This window comes from Toxorhynchites rutilus, chromosome 3 (assembly GCF_029784135.1).
Source record: "Toxorhynchites rutilus septentrionalis strain SRP chromosome 3, ASM2978413v1, whole genome shotgun sequence".
NCBI classification, from domain to species: Eukaryota; Metazoa; Arthropoda; class Insecta; order Diptera; family Culicidae; genus Toxorhynchites; species Toxorhynchites rutilus.
Window position 1 is genome coordinate 1,407,088 of NC_073746.1, and position 14,377 is coordinate 1,421,464.

Consider the following 14,377-nt stretch of genomic DNA (forward strand, 5'->3'; position numbering starts at 1 on the left):
TTCGATGTAGGACTCACCATTCATCTTAATGCAGAATAATTTTGTTAGCCATCGTGTTCTGTTGATCACTCTGGTTCGGAGTTACTCATTGTTACATACGTGGTGTCCAAACTTCTGACTTTTATTCACGTGTAATCCGTGTATTTATAGGAAACTACTCTCATTCATGACGAAAGGCTTGCTTCCAGACGTCGTTACTCTGGTATCTTGGAACGTTATTTTCAGCAATTTTCGGTAAACACGTGTTTTATGAGACACCGAAAAAAAAATTGTTTTTTTTTGTAAAATATAATTGGTTTATAAACTTTTGAACTGCTCAACCCGTTCATGATTCCATATGCGAAAACTTCCAAAATGTTATTTCTTAGATCTAGCCTAAGACCTACCTAATATATATGAAATTGATAAAAGCTGAGACTTGTCTACATAAAATATAAAAATGTCAGGAGCACTTTTTTTTAAGACATATTGTTTTTCCCATTTTTACACTAATTCGATATTATATTTTTTAAAAACTTGTATGTTTCGAACCACCTGACCGATTTTCGATTTAAATACAATAAAACAATAAAACACAACAAATATATTTGAACAAAAATTGTAGGAAAGTTGTAAACTGCTACTCAAATGTCTAATTCATCCGATTTTTGTTGGTTCATGCGACAGAGAGAAGTATAAAGATGTATTCATATGAAATCTGAAATAAATCGATTCAGTAGAACTTAAAATATTGCGTACTCCAGCTTGAAACAAGGTGTTTTGAAGAAAATGCGTGTGTTTTGAATTGCCATAACTCGATTAATAGATAGAATTTTGAAGAATCCTTGCAAGGCAATATTTTTGATTGATACTTCAAAAATATGAAGAAAATTTTTTTTTTTCGTATTTCTAGACTTGAATCCATTAAGAAAAATACTTAGTTCAGCGAAGACGAATGGAAAAACGGTACATTCGGTTGATTAAAGACATATTCAAATGATGTCGGCATGCGTCGAATTTGTTTCAATTTAGATCCTCTCTCTACAATTGAACGAACAATGTCGTAATTCGTTCCATGTGTCGCCATTATTTGTAGCAAATTGGTTGCCGCTTCCACCACACTAAGCTTCAAATATCCCACGACCTTCGCGCCAGCAGCCAGCAGCCAACCAACTGGCCAGAGATTAATCACCGCTGCTGCCTAACAGCAACAACAACAGCTGCAGCAAAAAAGACACACAGCATTATCGACAGTTATCGTGTGCCGCTGACATTTCGCAGTTATTGTTTCTATTTGTTATAGTGGTGGCGTGGCGGAATGTGACATGGCATTTGAATTTGACTGGAGCCCATATAAATTGGCCCGTAAAAATCTCGTAAAATGTCGAAAAACGAAAGGAAAATAATATGACAGCAGCCATCCCGTGTCAAAGTGTGCGGTGGTGTCTCCGATTGTTGTGTCTAACGCCACTCGCTGACTCGTGCCTGGAGACCCGATCGAGGATTTTCTGGGGTAGGAAAGCGAAGGATATTATTCGTCTTGCTGCTGCTGTTGCGTTGGCATTCAATAGACGACAGGAACAATGAGAAGCCTGAAGAGGCGAAAAAAAAACACGACAATGACTCAATCGGCGCTGCAAATGTGCTTTCAACATGTTTGCAGAAATTATGGCGAGAAGAAGAAAAATATGTGTGCCGCCGTTATTTATCAATATATTTTCCTACATTGCCAGTCATATGAATCATTAATCTGCTTACAGTGTATTTGATGTGAGAGAAGTTGGCTTACCGAGTACCTTGTTCTTTGTCTCGTGTTAGATCAGTAGCATGCAAGACCACACGAAACTTGGAAAATTTGCAATTTAATAAATGTGATTATTCTTCGCTGTTTGCACTGCTTAAATATGTGCATTAAGTTTCACGTTGCAGCTAGTAATGATTAATCTTGCTTCGTGAACGTGCCTTCTGTGGAAGAGGATAAAGATCTGAGGATTGTTACAGACGGACAGCGAGAGAAATAGATAAGAACCGGAAATTCCAGTCTGCCCCTTTCCAATGGATGGTTGGCCAGTGGTGGAAGTGTCGTGGCACTGTCTTTCAATCTGACTTTTCACGCTTTCGAACGAAGACGCGAATGAAAGCAAGGTGTCTTCATGCACTTGTAGCCACAATCTGGCGTCGCTGCCGATGACGATGATCGAAACAAGTATCTGGGGATTTTGTTTTCATGCAAAAACCCGTAGCATATACTAAAAAAAGGATTGTGTAACGATTCGCCGGAAACTTAGAGGTTTCCAAGATCATTCCCACAGAGTAACATCTTCTTACTCCTGATAATGACTCTTAATTACTTGTGTAGCTTGTTTTTTTGAGCGAGGAACAGCGAAGCACGCACACTGGGAAGTTTCCAAAATATTTTAAAAAAATGGTGCGAATGTTACTAATAAATCTCACTCTGTTAGCCACATTCTAGGAAATCACGTATATTTTCAAGAAACATTAATAACAATATCAATATGGGTAAACACGCGAAATGCAAAGTAGACGAACGAGAACATCTTACTTCTCGTCTCTTTAGAGCATTCAATTTGGCATGCACAATAAAACCGTGCCAACGAAACAAAAGTCTGAAAGTGAGCGTTTTTGGTTTGGAGAGGGTAGGTTCAACGCGGATGAAACCCCGCTACTTCTCTACTTCGATTTGCCAGGCTTGATATGAATTTACCGGTCTAGATGACTAAGCTGAGAGCTGGGAATAGTGTATTAGGTTTCGACTGGTTTAGTGATGCGTTTTATGGTAATTGAGGCGCTGTATAGAGTAAACTTTTTTTTGCATAGCTCCCCGAACATTGTATGCATATTTGAGAGTTACTCACCATATGTTATATGCAATCGTCAATTGAGTTTGCGAAAAACTGGAGTTCTTATTTCCAGTCAGAACAGGCTCAGAACCCATTCCCAGTGCTTAGAGCTAGACGAGTATATGCTTGCCTTGATTTTCTAATTTGATCTTTCAAAGCATACAAAACAGAAAACATTAAATCCAACAAAATATCACAAAACCAGAATAACCACCGATGCAACAATGGGACCGAAACAAAGACTTGTCTATCCAAAAATAGTAGCATAGCTGACAATTATCTGTGATGACATAGCAGGGCACTTGTATATTCAATAATACTCTACACTCTACTGGCGAGAAAAAAAAAACTCCGAACATTAACACTTGGCGAAAATGACGCGGAAGTATCCCAAAATGCATTGGTCGAACTAACATACGAATGGCGAATCATTCGCCGGCAATGATAGAAGTTCAGATCAAATGTCAAGGTTTTCATAATAGATTTTTGTTTTTCGATTACCACCATGCTGTTGAGTTTCGTCAACCGGGGGAGCAATTTGTCGACAACAAACAGCGTGATGCGGATCGTGGCCAGAACTTCTAAGAATTCAACCATTCTAAAAATAAAAAAATGAAAAATAGCGAGTGATATCATGAATACCTTGCACAAACTAGTTCTTCTTTGATTACAATCATCCACCCGACATCCATGCCCAAATCTTACTCCCAGGAACACCGAATTGGCCATTAGACAAATAACCGAAACTTCGAAGTGACAATTTTCCCTTTTAATTTCCTCGAATGCTGAAACAGATCATAATCGGATTTATCACGACGCCTTTTGGTTTTCCCTCATTCCAGTCAAAATTTCGATGGCCCTGCAGTTCACGCACGCCATCGAAGAGAAAGGGATGAGATGCTGCCAAAAAGTACCGAAAATTGTCGTTCCGTTTACTCTTTGATGTCGATGCTCTCAACTGCCGCAGGGCATCCCTTCCGTTCCGTGCTCTCTTGGGGCTTGTTGTTGCCTATGCCCAAGACCCAAAATAAAATCCTTCGCTCACATCCAGCCATGTGTGTGTGTACATCTGACAGCAAACCGCGACGAGTTCGTAGTCTAGCCGAACTGGGCTGCCATTTATATCGTTTATGTTGTTCGTATGTAGAACATAAAAATGATTAACAACAACAAAAGTTTTACTTTTTTAGTTTGAATGAAGGGTTGTGAAGGGGAACGAAAAAGTGTATGCTGAACTTCGACAACTTATTCTACGAGAGTGATAATTTAATATTCATGTTTCCTCCATTCATGTAGCACCATTTTGGTACAAACAATCGTCACTTTAGATATCAAATGATGAAACTATTCCAAAAATATTGAACTCTCTTGAAAAGTCGTATCTGCAATTCGCAGTCTTATGCTGATGTTAGTATCGAAAGTATCAGTACAATCGAGTATCAATGAACGAAGAGTATGAAGACAATATCGTTCTTCTGATTACACTTCATCGAACAATGTACATAAGATTATATCTCATCTATCAATTAGAATTGCTTAATATATCTTAATATTTACCGTTATTAACAGCCAAACTTAGTTATTAAATCCTCACTAATGATTATCCCTAGCCAATCTGGCATTTAAAGTAAAAAAAAAATAAAGATATCAGTAACAGTTCAGGTTTAAGTATTTTTCTATGCCACTTGGCATCAAATGATTAGATCTTCCGAAGAATGGTTATGATGGGCAACAGTATTTTTATTTGTTTTTGAAAAAAATCAGATTTTTTTTTCTATTTCGAATGTAGGGTGCACCACTCTAAATTTAAGCGGTCTGAAAAGTCGGCTCTCGTTATTGAGATAAATTTGTGATAAACAAAACATATAACTCAATTTTGAGAGAAAAAAAGTCTCAAGGACGGATTTTAAGGAGGTTTTCTAGTCTATAAATTAAGAAAAATCGAAATTTATTCTTGTTCATATTCATTACTACCTGGGACATTGTAATTGTAGTGATGCGGTATGTGGTGAGACATTCACTGAAAACGTTTTTCTTGAAACCACTTTTTCCAAACTGGCGTTCACGATATCTCAAGTTATACTGAATCGCCTTATTTCAATTTACATGTTTTTTTTTTATCCAAAATATATATTTTATTAAGGCTCATATGGCGTCAGCCTAACGGGGCCGGGAGTTCAATATTTTGACAATGTTTGCTTAGACTATGTTAGTAATATGTAACCGATTACTCGCGGTTGACTCGAGGTTAGTATTACAAGTGTTCTCATAATTGGTATGTCGCAGTCTTCGATGCTTTACATGTTTATACAATTTGAATTTTTCAAATTTTACTATTTTCTTAAATTTGGAATGGTCTTAGAAAAACGTGTTGAAAATTTTCTTTTTTCAAACAGTCGCCATTTTGTTCAAATATTTTTTGTCTTGTCCGAGACTCTTACGGCATATTTTTAAATCAAGAATCGTCTACGCCAGGACACTGTTTTTTATCCTCACCTTGATCTGCTTGTAACTGTTTTAATCCTTTGCGGTCGTATGCCTGCTATCAGCCACCACAGCAAGGAATCATACCAAATACTTTATCCAACCATAAGTAGTAGTTTGCATTTCCCTAAACAATATTAATGTCTACTGAACTTGTTCACGAATTAATACGCAGTTTTTATGGATATAAGATGAGGGTACTCAATGTAACTAACAGATTATTAGTGTGGAAAGATATGAGGATCTCTTCCAAGAGAAATTAATTCCGTCCGCAAAGGGTTAATATTGAATATTCTTCATTTAGATATTTTTGTAGTCATAAAAGCAAAATAATAAAACAATATACGTGCTGGTGGTGAGATTTTTGTCAAAAGATTGTTTTTCGATTTGCCATAAATCTAAGGCGTGTGGTTTTGCATAGAAATCTTAATTAAGTACTAATGCAAATGACGCAAGTAATAAAGTAAAACATTTTTCTCTGAGAATTCGTGATATATTAATGAATGAAATCAATTTATTTGAATGATAAAAGGGAACATACCCTTCCCTGATGATGTTATCAAACCACTTATCAAGGTTTTCGACATGCAATGTAGGCCACAGTGATCTTCCAAAAAGCACACTGCGCGTTAAGAAACAAAATTTGCTCTTCAACTTACCTAACCAGAACATAGACCCGACCCCAATAAAAGCAGACTCGTTGGATATGTTGAGATTTTCATCCTCTGGATCAAGTGATGCCTAAATTCGAAGGATTTCTTTAGCATCATGATTCGAAGTGCGAGAGCTGATGGGTTGAGCACATTCTCAACGTTTCGTTCAGGATCTCAAACTATGCGTCTTCTTCATCATTAATATGGTTCTCACTCGTACGTAATTTCTCTGCACTGTAATGTGCTGATTTACCGAGAACAAGAACGGCATTAACCCCTTAGTCTATGATTCACTACTCTGCTGAGTGCCTTATTATATGCAAGTGCACCACGAGTGAAACTCGATGTTGTAGGGGAAGCATCACATGAAAGACAAGTTGATCGCAAAACCAACCCAAATCTCCCAGAAATCGCAAGTGGTTTATTTCTATCCAACAAGTTATAAACGAGCAGAACATAAATTGCAATATCTTATCTACCCACATTGTCCGTAGAGCAAACGCTGCATTTGCATTTCGAGCGATCGATGCACGCGCGCCCCATTCGCTGTGGTATATCAATTTTTTACCACACGGCTACATTATCTTCTCAGTATTGATGGTAGATTGATAAGCACAAAAATGCGGGAAAATAGGGATGCTTCCAATTTTCGTCAATTCAAACTATTGACGGATTAGGTAATCGTAATGTATAGTATATCAAACAAATCTTAGCGCATTTCCGATTCAATTTTTATGCAAGTTATCGAATCCCGTTCGCAACAAGATATTTTTTTAAAAACGTGACATGTTCCCGGATTCTCCCACCATTCTGCAACTACGTCCAATTAACATTTATGGGCAAACCTGATAAGATGAGTTTATGACGATATTTTTTTTGCTAAGAACACGAATGAATTATCCAAAATTTATGGGTAATATGTAGGGTGGCCACCCATTCGTGAAAAGCGGGAAATGCGGGAAAAAATTGGGAATCAAAATTAATGCAACAAGTTTCTCTTTTAGATGTACAAATATGAACGACGTCTTATTTTCATCGATTTTTTTTTGTCTTGACGAATCAAATACACAATGATTGCTTAATTTTATTCAATTCTGATTGTTTAGGCATGCGAATCGAATCTGATTTTAAGTAACCTCATTACCTAGTTTGATTTACATTAAATTGAGGGGCTTAGAATGCAAGGGATGTAAGTGATTTGATCGATTTCTCTTCATTAACTTTTTCTTTCGTGAATAACTCAGCGCACAAAAACGTTCCAATTTGATTTTGCTATAGAAACCGATAATTGAGATTCTAACCTATCGTCCACATTGTCAAATAGGCTGGGAATGTGTTTGCAGTTAAGTTATGATCCAAAGAGAAAGTCGATAAAGACAAATCGATGAAGTCACTTACACCCCTTGCATTCTAAGCCCCTCAATTAATTGTAGAATTTAGAACGCATAGAAAAGTCGCATTATGGATTTTTGGCTCATATCCGGGACATGCTCGAAATATAAAAGAGATTATTTTTGGACATTAAAATTTGATGCGGGGTGATTTGGACCGTCTGTGGGGTGATTTGGTCCAGCGTGTGTTTCATCGAAAAAAAAACATACTTATGTTTATGTAAAGTATTTTGGAATAATGTTACAATCAGTAACAGTGTTCTGGGATCGATACCAGGTGTCTTGGCCAGATTCCAGACCAGAAAAATTGGATTGAAACCATCTCGAATTCTGCATGGATTTTTTCATTGTTGTTCGAGCATTTTCAAACACTTTCGCTACTTTGTCGAAGAAAATTCGTTCTTGATGGCCTGCTCAAGCTCCTTCTTCTTCCAACGTTGTCTGCCCATCCTCTTTTTGTAATTCAGCGGCATCTGGAATCAACTTGACCAAAGAAAAACCTCAAATCTGTAGGACCCCATTCACCCCACAAAAACGTGTCCATGTCACCCCACACAACATGCAAGAATTAAAATGCTATTAATTTCATTTATTGTTATTGTGTATTGTTATCAAATTAACAGTTTCGCTGCATCAAATTATTCCTCTTCTGTAGGCGAACAGAACTTTACTGCACAATACACGAAAAGTTTGTTTAATCAGCGGGAAAAACCTTAAAACCACGATCGGCAAATTCACATTTTTTGATAATCCAAGTGCTTGCTGTGTTCATGCTACCATTTCGTCGAATTACGAATTACCTGTCGAATTTTACCAAAGTTTTTTTACGTTAGTTACATACAGTTCATTAATAGAAGAAGATGACATTATAAGTTGAGCCGTACTTTTTGAGATAATGAGGTGGTCCAAATCACCCCGTATGTTTTTTTTTATATATCTGTATTATAGTGACTTTCAACTCATTTGGCTGGTTCGTCACTTTTACTTCCATTTTTGGAAGAATGTCGGGAGTGAGAATTGAACTCGTGACCTTTAGCGTGAGAGGCATGGATGTTACCACTACGCCAGATCGGCTCCCACCCCGTATGTCCAACTCACCCCGTGTTACCCTACAGGTTCATACAAGGATTGAGTGGTATACGCTTCCTCCGAAAAATTGCAGAAATGAAAAAAATGCTTCGAGATCTATATCGAGATGACTTCATCGACAGAAAAATGGAAAAAAATGTTGTAGATGTGATGTAACCTACTTTCGTTAAAATGACTCGTACATCTGCGACTACGTCTATCATTGAGTAGAACTCATCAGAATCAGAAAACATGTCACGTTTTGATGAACTAGTTTTAACCTGGTAACCATTTGCGCTGCGAACGAATTTTTATGATTCCATGCCAATCAAATCGGGTTTTCTCTACGGCTAAGGTTCATTTTACATCATTGTTGAACATGAAGTAAAAGCAGAATTCATATTTATATGACAATTATTACACGTAATTGAAACGCAATATCTCATTCTGGAAGTGATGAATTATTTAATGTTTCCATTTGTTTTAAGTGTCAAGTCCGAATCTAGGCTTTCGTCTTATCTGAATCACGAAAACCTTACCAATGTCATCGTTAGAAAATTATTGAGAAATATTTGAAATTGTTACAAAATAAATACGTTTCGAACGTAATATGTATCAAAAACTCATCTGAAAGAAACTTGACAGGAATCACTGGCAACCCAACTTATCCAGCGGAGCTCGGGCCACTGTCCCCGCAGCGGTTGGTTATGATCTCACACACGCTACGTCTCTGTGGGATGGCTTCCAAGTGGCACACAGAAAGTTGATTGTACTCTGTGCAAATAATGACCTTGATTAGTTATGCTTTTTTTCCTGCCGCCTTTTCTGCCGTCTTCTGCCTGCCTTCCTTTTCTTCTCAGAATCGCCGGCGGCAAGGTTTTATTGCTCACTTGTATTCTGCACACTGAGGGTTCAGTCTTTCGCCTTTTTTGTCTTCTCGATTGGACTCTGGATTATAGTTTGTACACACGAAATATTAATGACCGTCTGGTCGGGTTTTGTCGTCGTGGTTTCAGAGTTTCTATCTCTGCAAATGTCTCGCACATAGTAGAATTCACTGCTGCGCGTAACAAGCTCAGATCGTCGGAGGGAAACTAAACATAATAAATTTATTCTTGTTTGCATACCCGGCAGTTCCTGGATCTCTGGAGGTGCTTTCCTAGCCGAACGTGGGATCGGGTACTGTTACGATCGTCACGTAAACGAGCTTAGTGAACTGACAACGAAATTCCAACCCAGAACAAAAAAAAAGATAGCAATCAGGATCTATTCACTGGCCGGCTGCTCGGTGTGTTCCAATCATCAATTAGCATCAGACACTCGTGAAGGCGCCGCGCCCACTGTTCTACTTCTTCGCCATTGTCGGGAATTTCTCAGGCTTGTGGAAGTTTGTCTACAGACTAGTCCGTTTGAGCGATGGGATGAGAGTGATGTACGTTAGGACCGCAGATTACATGTTGCTCAAAAGTTGCCTCAGTGGCATCCCGACTATTGGAACAAAAAAATAGTCAATCGTTTTTCCGAAAAGCAATATGGACGGAACAATCGTTCCTCCCTTCTTTCCCTCCTGAAGGCGCCTTTTCCACACGTCTTTCGTAGTGGTGTACTCTGGTATGTGGAGAATTTCACGTCTCATATGTACGATGGAACGTAAACAAAAGGGTTCAATAAACGCCACCATCGCAATGAGAAGCACTTTTGCGAATGTTTACCTTCTCTGCCACATCACTTGCGTTTATGTGTTCGCGTGTGTCGATGTCATCCTCCCGCCGTCGATGATTTTTTTCTCCTTCAGCTTGCGTGTTCTCATGTTTTTTTCTATAGTCAAGTGCGTCTGGATTGGGTTGGGAGATGGGCAAAACAGTTCACTTTGACGAACGGTTTACTCATTAACCGTTCATCTAAGTGAATCAGTTCTTTTGAACCGTTCTTTCGCTCTTTCGTTCAGCGGTATTAAGAACAACATAGAATGTTAGCTGGAACCCAACATCAATAGACAGCTATCAATTGATATCGTTGGATTGGATATTGTACGTATGGGATTTATATTTTTGAAATTTAGTGGGGAAAGATGAGCTGCTTCTTCTTTAAAAGTCGCAAACTGTATGTGAAAATATGGTACTTTCGTATTAGCATCACCGGAGCCGAAATATAATAGATAGCATTTTTATCGTTCGCACTGGCATTCAAATATTATTTGTATTGTTGTTGCCTTGTTGTATGTATTGTTTTGTCATTTTTCAGTGCTACGAAAATGCGTATTTGGGATTTGGGGTATCGGAAGCGGCGGCCTTTCGCAAACAAACCTGTGTTCCATCGATTGCCCGGTTAGTTTGAAACATAGGAGACGATCCTTTAGTTAGGCCCGAGCGTTAGCGAGCGTCGGACGGCATACGTTTGCCCGGTTAAGTAATTGCTATCTATTGTATTTCGGTTCCGGTGACGCTAATACGAAAGTACCGAAAATATGTTTATCGGTCGACAAAAGTTTATGTAATAATTTGATGCGCACAAAATATGTGCCCTTTTTCATATTCTCTTTTTGGACAACACACAGGTTCCATGTAAGATCATATTTCATAATGTTCATCTCAATCAGTTCTTTCGTGCACAGTTCACTCGCAAACAGTTCGTTCACAAACAGTCCACTCTCCATCAGTTCACTCTCAAACAGTTCACTCGCAAACCGTTCTTTCGGAATCAGTTCGTTCACAAACCGTTCGCTCGCAATCAGTTCGTGGGGAGAACTACCGTTCTTTGAAAAAGAACGACCGTTCGTTCACTCTTTTCGACGAACTAGTTCTTTCGAACCGTTTGTGAACGGTTTGCCCATCTCTAGTTGGGAGGGCCGTGTCAATGAACCGGGAAATATCTTCGCAAAATTTGACATACACCGTCCCAGATGATTCAGAAAGGAGGGAGGCCGAAAAAAACAGGTTATGGAAAATGACGAAGCGCCGACGAATGGTCAAGCTGTTGTTGTGAAATGCAAATGAAGAAAGTTTTGTCGTAAACATGGGTCGATTTGGGTCGAACATGGCTCATCATCGAGTCGGTGTGAAATTTGTTGTTGATTTTTTTTTTTGCAGTCGAAAATTTGCACCTCGATGCTGTAACAACCTATCTTTTGTTTCTATCGATTTCACAGGTCCAGTTACCGTGCCGATGGTGTCGCAAAATGGTACTCCTCCTATGGCAATGCCGGTGCAAGTTCCACCGGGCCACGTGATGCAGCAGATCGTCGATGAGAATGGCACCCTGAGGCATGTAATCCTATCCACCCAACACCAGCAGCTAGGACAGGGAGGTGTGCAGCATCATCTACACGGACATTTTGTAAGTTATACTTTCATCATACAGAACTACATGTCATCAGAGAAAAATATTGTAACAGCGCTCCTTCGATGAATTTTGTTACAAAAGGCACACTTTTGAAATTTTCCAAGAACTCTCTTCGTGCCTCCAGTGTAACACTGTTATGTAATTATCTGCAACATTTCGACTGATCCGCGAAAACGACAGTGACGTTGGCTAATAAAATGCATCAGGGTGAAAAAGATCGCAACCACAAGACCGAATGAACGAACGAGCTGCAGCCAGCGACGCATAAAGACGGAAAAGAAATGCGGAAGTAGTTTCTCGACGGCCTTTCCCCACGTCCTTGCCTCTGTTCGCCTTCTCTTCGCGTTGTGCCCATTGTATTTTGCACGAGAGCGCACCATTCCTTTCCAGTGATCCATCCGGCCGCGCTCGACTATATATACATACAGCTTGACGACATAAAGCGAAGGAGGAATCCCTTGCTTTTAGACTGCGTAGTTGGACTAATTCAGGTATTCGAAGATACAACACACACAATTCGGAGACGGCGGACGACGGTACATGAGCGAGCCCTTGTGGGCCACTGCTACGGCTGGTCGAAAAGAGATGGATTGTTACGCCATGTAGGAAAAAACTGCTTTTATCAGATCTGTTACTTCCACTTCTTGCGGGGCATTGAACCGATCGTTTCTGTTTGCTTCGAGGAAGGAAAAACACAAATTCATTTGCCCTTGCCAGGCCGAGCGCTTTTGCAGCGTCGAGAGATTAGCGAACTGGAAAAGTGATGCGGCTAAAGATCTCTGCGGCATAACCCAAGAGCAATTGTCTATAAATTAATGAATTAACATGAATAGATTCGAGATACACCTAATGTATGTATGTTTTTCCTGGTGGGATCTCCGACCATGTGTGAGAGTCTAAAACACTTCATTTTCACCTCGAGGGATAAACGGATCAACGACGTTGAATGTGAGAAAATTTGCTTTCATTGGTAATGTATACTTCTTTTTAGAATTCAGAATGCGGTAAGAAGGATTAATGCCGATGTTACACGCGTGTGTGATTTTCTTGAATTTTAATTAGACTTTATCCCGGAGGTGATCGTTCTTCTACTTGTGCACTTTTCACATGTACTTTTTCACACGTGATTACCGGGCTCACTTTTTATGAAAACATTATTTTTTTATTCAAGTAATCAATACCTTCCTGCTACAATTTTATTTTAAATCGGTGTTCCGGAAAAAATATTTGATCGCGCTCGATTTTCCACAAAGTACAAAAAATTGTAGAAAATGATTGAGTATGCTGTCTGAACGTTAACAAGAAATGTCAAAACTGAAAAAAAATACCAAATGCGTGAATCATGATTCTTCAACATTATTCCATTTATGACTACCCTAATGAAGGGGTTTTCCACATTTCAGCTGACATATACTAATGTTCAAGTAAGCTTAGAGCACGTCCCTTCAGATGTGCTACCGCCTTTAACTATTGTTTATTAGAATTTTCAAAAGTTCAAAAATTCAGTAGTTCATTTTTTCCAGAAAAATCGAGAAAATGGGGAAAAGTCGTAGCTAGCAATGGGCAGTGTTTCGAATGGTTCATTTATAATTTTTTTTTACAATCATGTTGATTGTTTATAAAAATAAAATAAATAAAAAAACGTTTTAAGTTAAACGGTTTAATTGTGATTAAATATTATAATGTACTAAATGCTAGATTTCCTTGATACTCATATTAATGAGGTTTTGAGAAAATATGTAGTCCGCCATTTTGTAATGGCAGCCATCTTGGATTTACATTTATCATAAATAACCGTATTCTACTAGTCAAGCCCTTTCCTTTGATAATATGGGTATGGGTTTCGGAAAACCCATATTGATGAGGTTTTCAGAAAATATGTGATCCGCTATTTTGTAGCGGTCGCTATCTTGAATTTTCAAGATCATGAAATACGCAGTTTTAGAGTGACTACAGAGATAAAGGTGTGTTCAAATTTCAGATCAATCGGTCAACAGGAAGGGGGTCAAATTTCTATTAATGTGGGTCAGCGCTGCAGACAAACATGTTACAAACATACAAACAGATTACAGGGCAAGCTAAATAAAACCGTTTAAAAAATAGTTGCGTATGAGAATATCAACGACTGGTTTCAAACAATCAAATGCTCATTTTGATCATGTTCGCGAAAATAGTAGCATGAAAAAAAAAATGATAAAAATAATAAAGCAAATAGATGCTTTTATATAGAACTTGTTGGTAATGTTAGTACTTTGTAGTATAGTCGTCATTTTTGATCGTCACAACATATCTTCGTATCATAGAGTCCACCTGCTCTCAGCATTTTACGATTCCTGACAACGTATGGCTTCGTCAACATTAGATGATGACCATTTTTATTGGCACTCTAATGAGAAACTGTGAAGCTTCATATGTTAGTAGAACATAGAAAACACTTTTCACCAAACGTTCCAAACTTTTTTCGATACATTGCTTACAAGGCTTACAATGGTACAAACAATGTAAATCGCATCCGCATCCGCCACATACCATATGTTGTATTTGGCATCATAATCATTTATAAACCAACATCCATTGACGAAACATTTTCTACAAAAAA

The 14,377-nt window shown here is 38.4% G+C and overlaps 1 protein-coding gene across 5 annotated transcripts in view; it reads left to right on the top strand.

The window, feature by feature from the left end:
• The window catches only part of LOC129780435 (fibronectin type-III domain-containing protein 3A), a 105,992-nt gene that overhangs the window by 74,072 nt on the left and 17,543 nt on the right, over nt 1-14,377 (top strand). For all 5 annotated transcript variants that reach the window (XM_055788706.1, XM_055788708.1, XM_055788707.1 and 2 more), the window contains exon 3: nt 11,585-11,772. In XM_055788706.1, the coding sequence (XP_055644681.1) occupies nt 11,585-11,772 (188 nt within the window). The remainder of the gene's footprint in view (nt 1-11,584; nt 11,773-14,377) is intronic.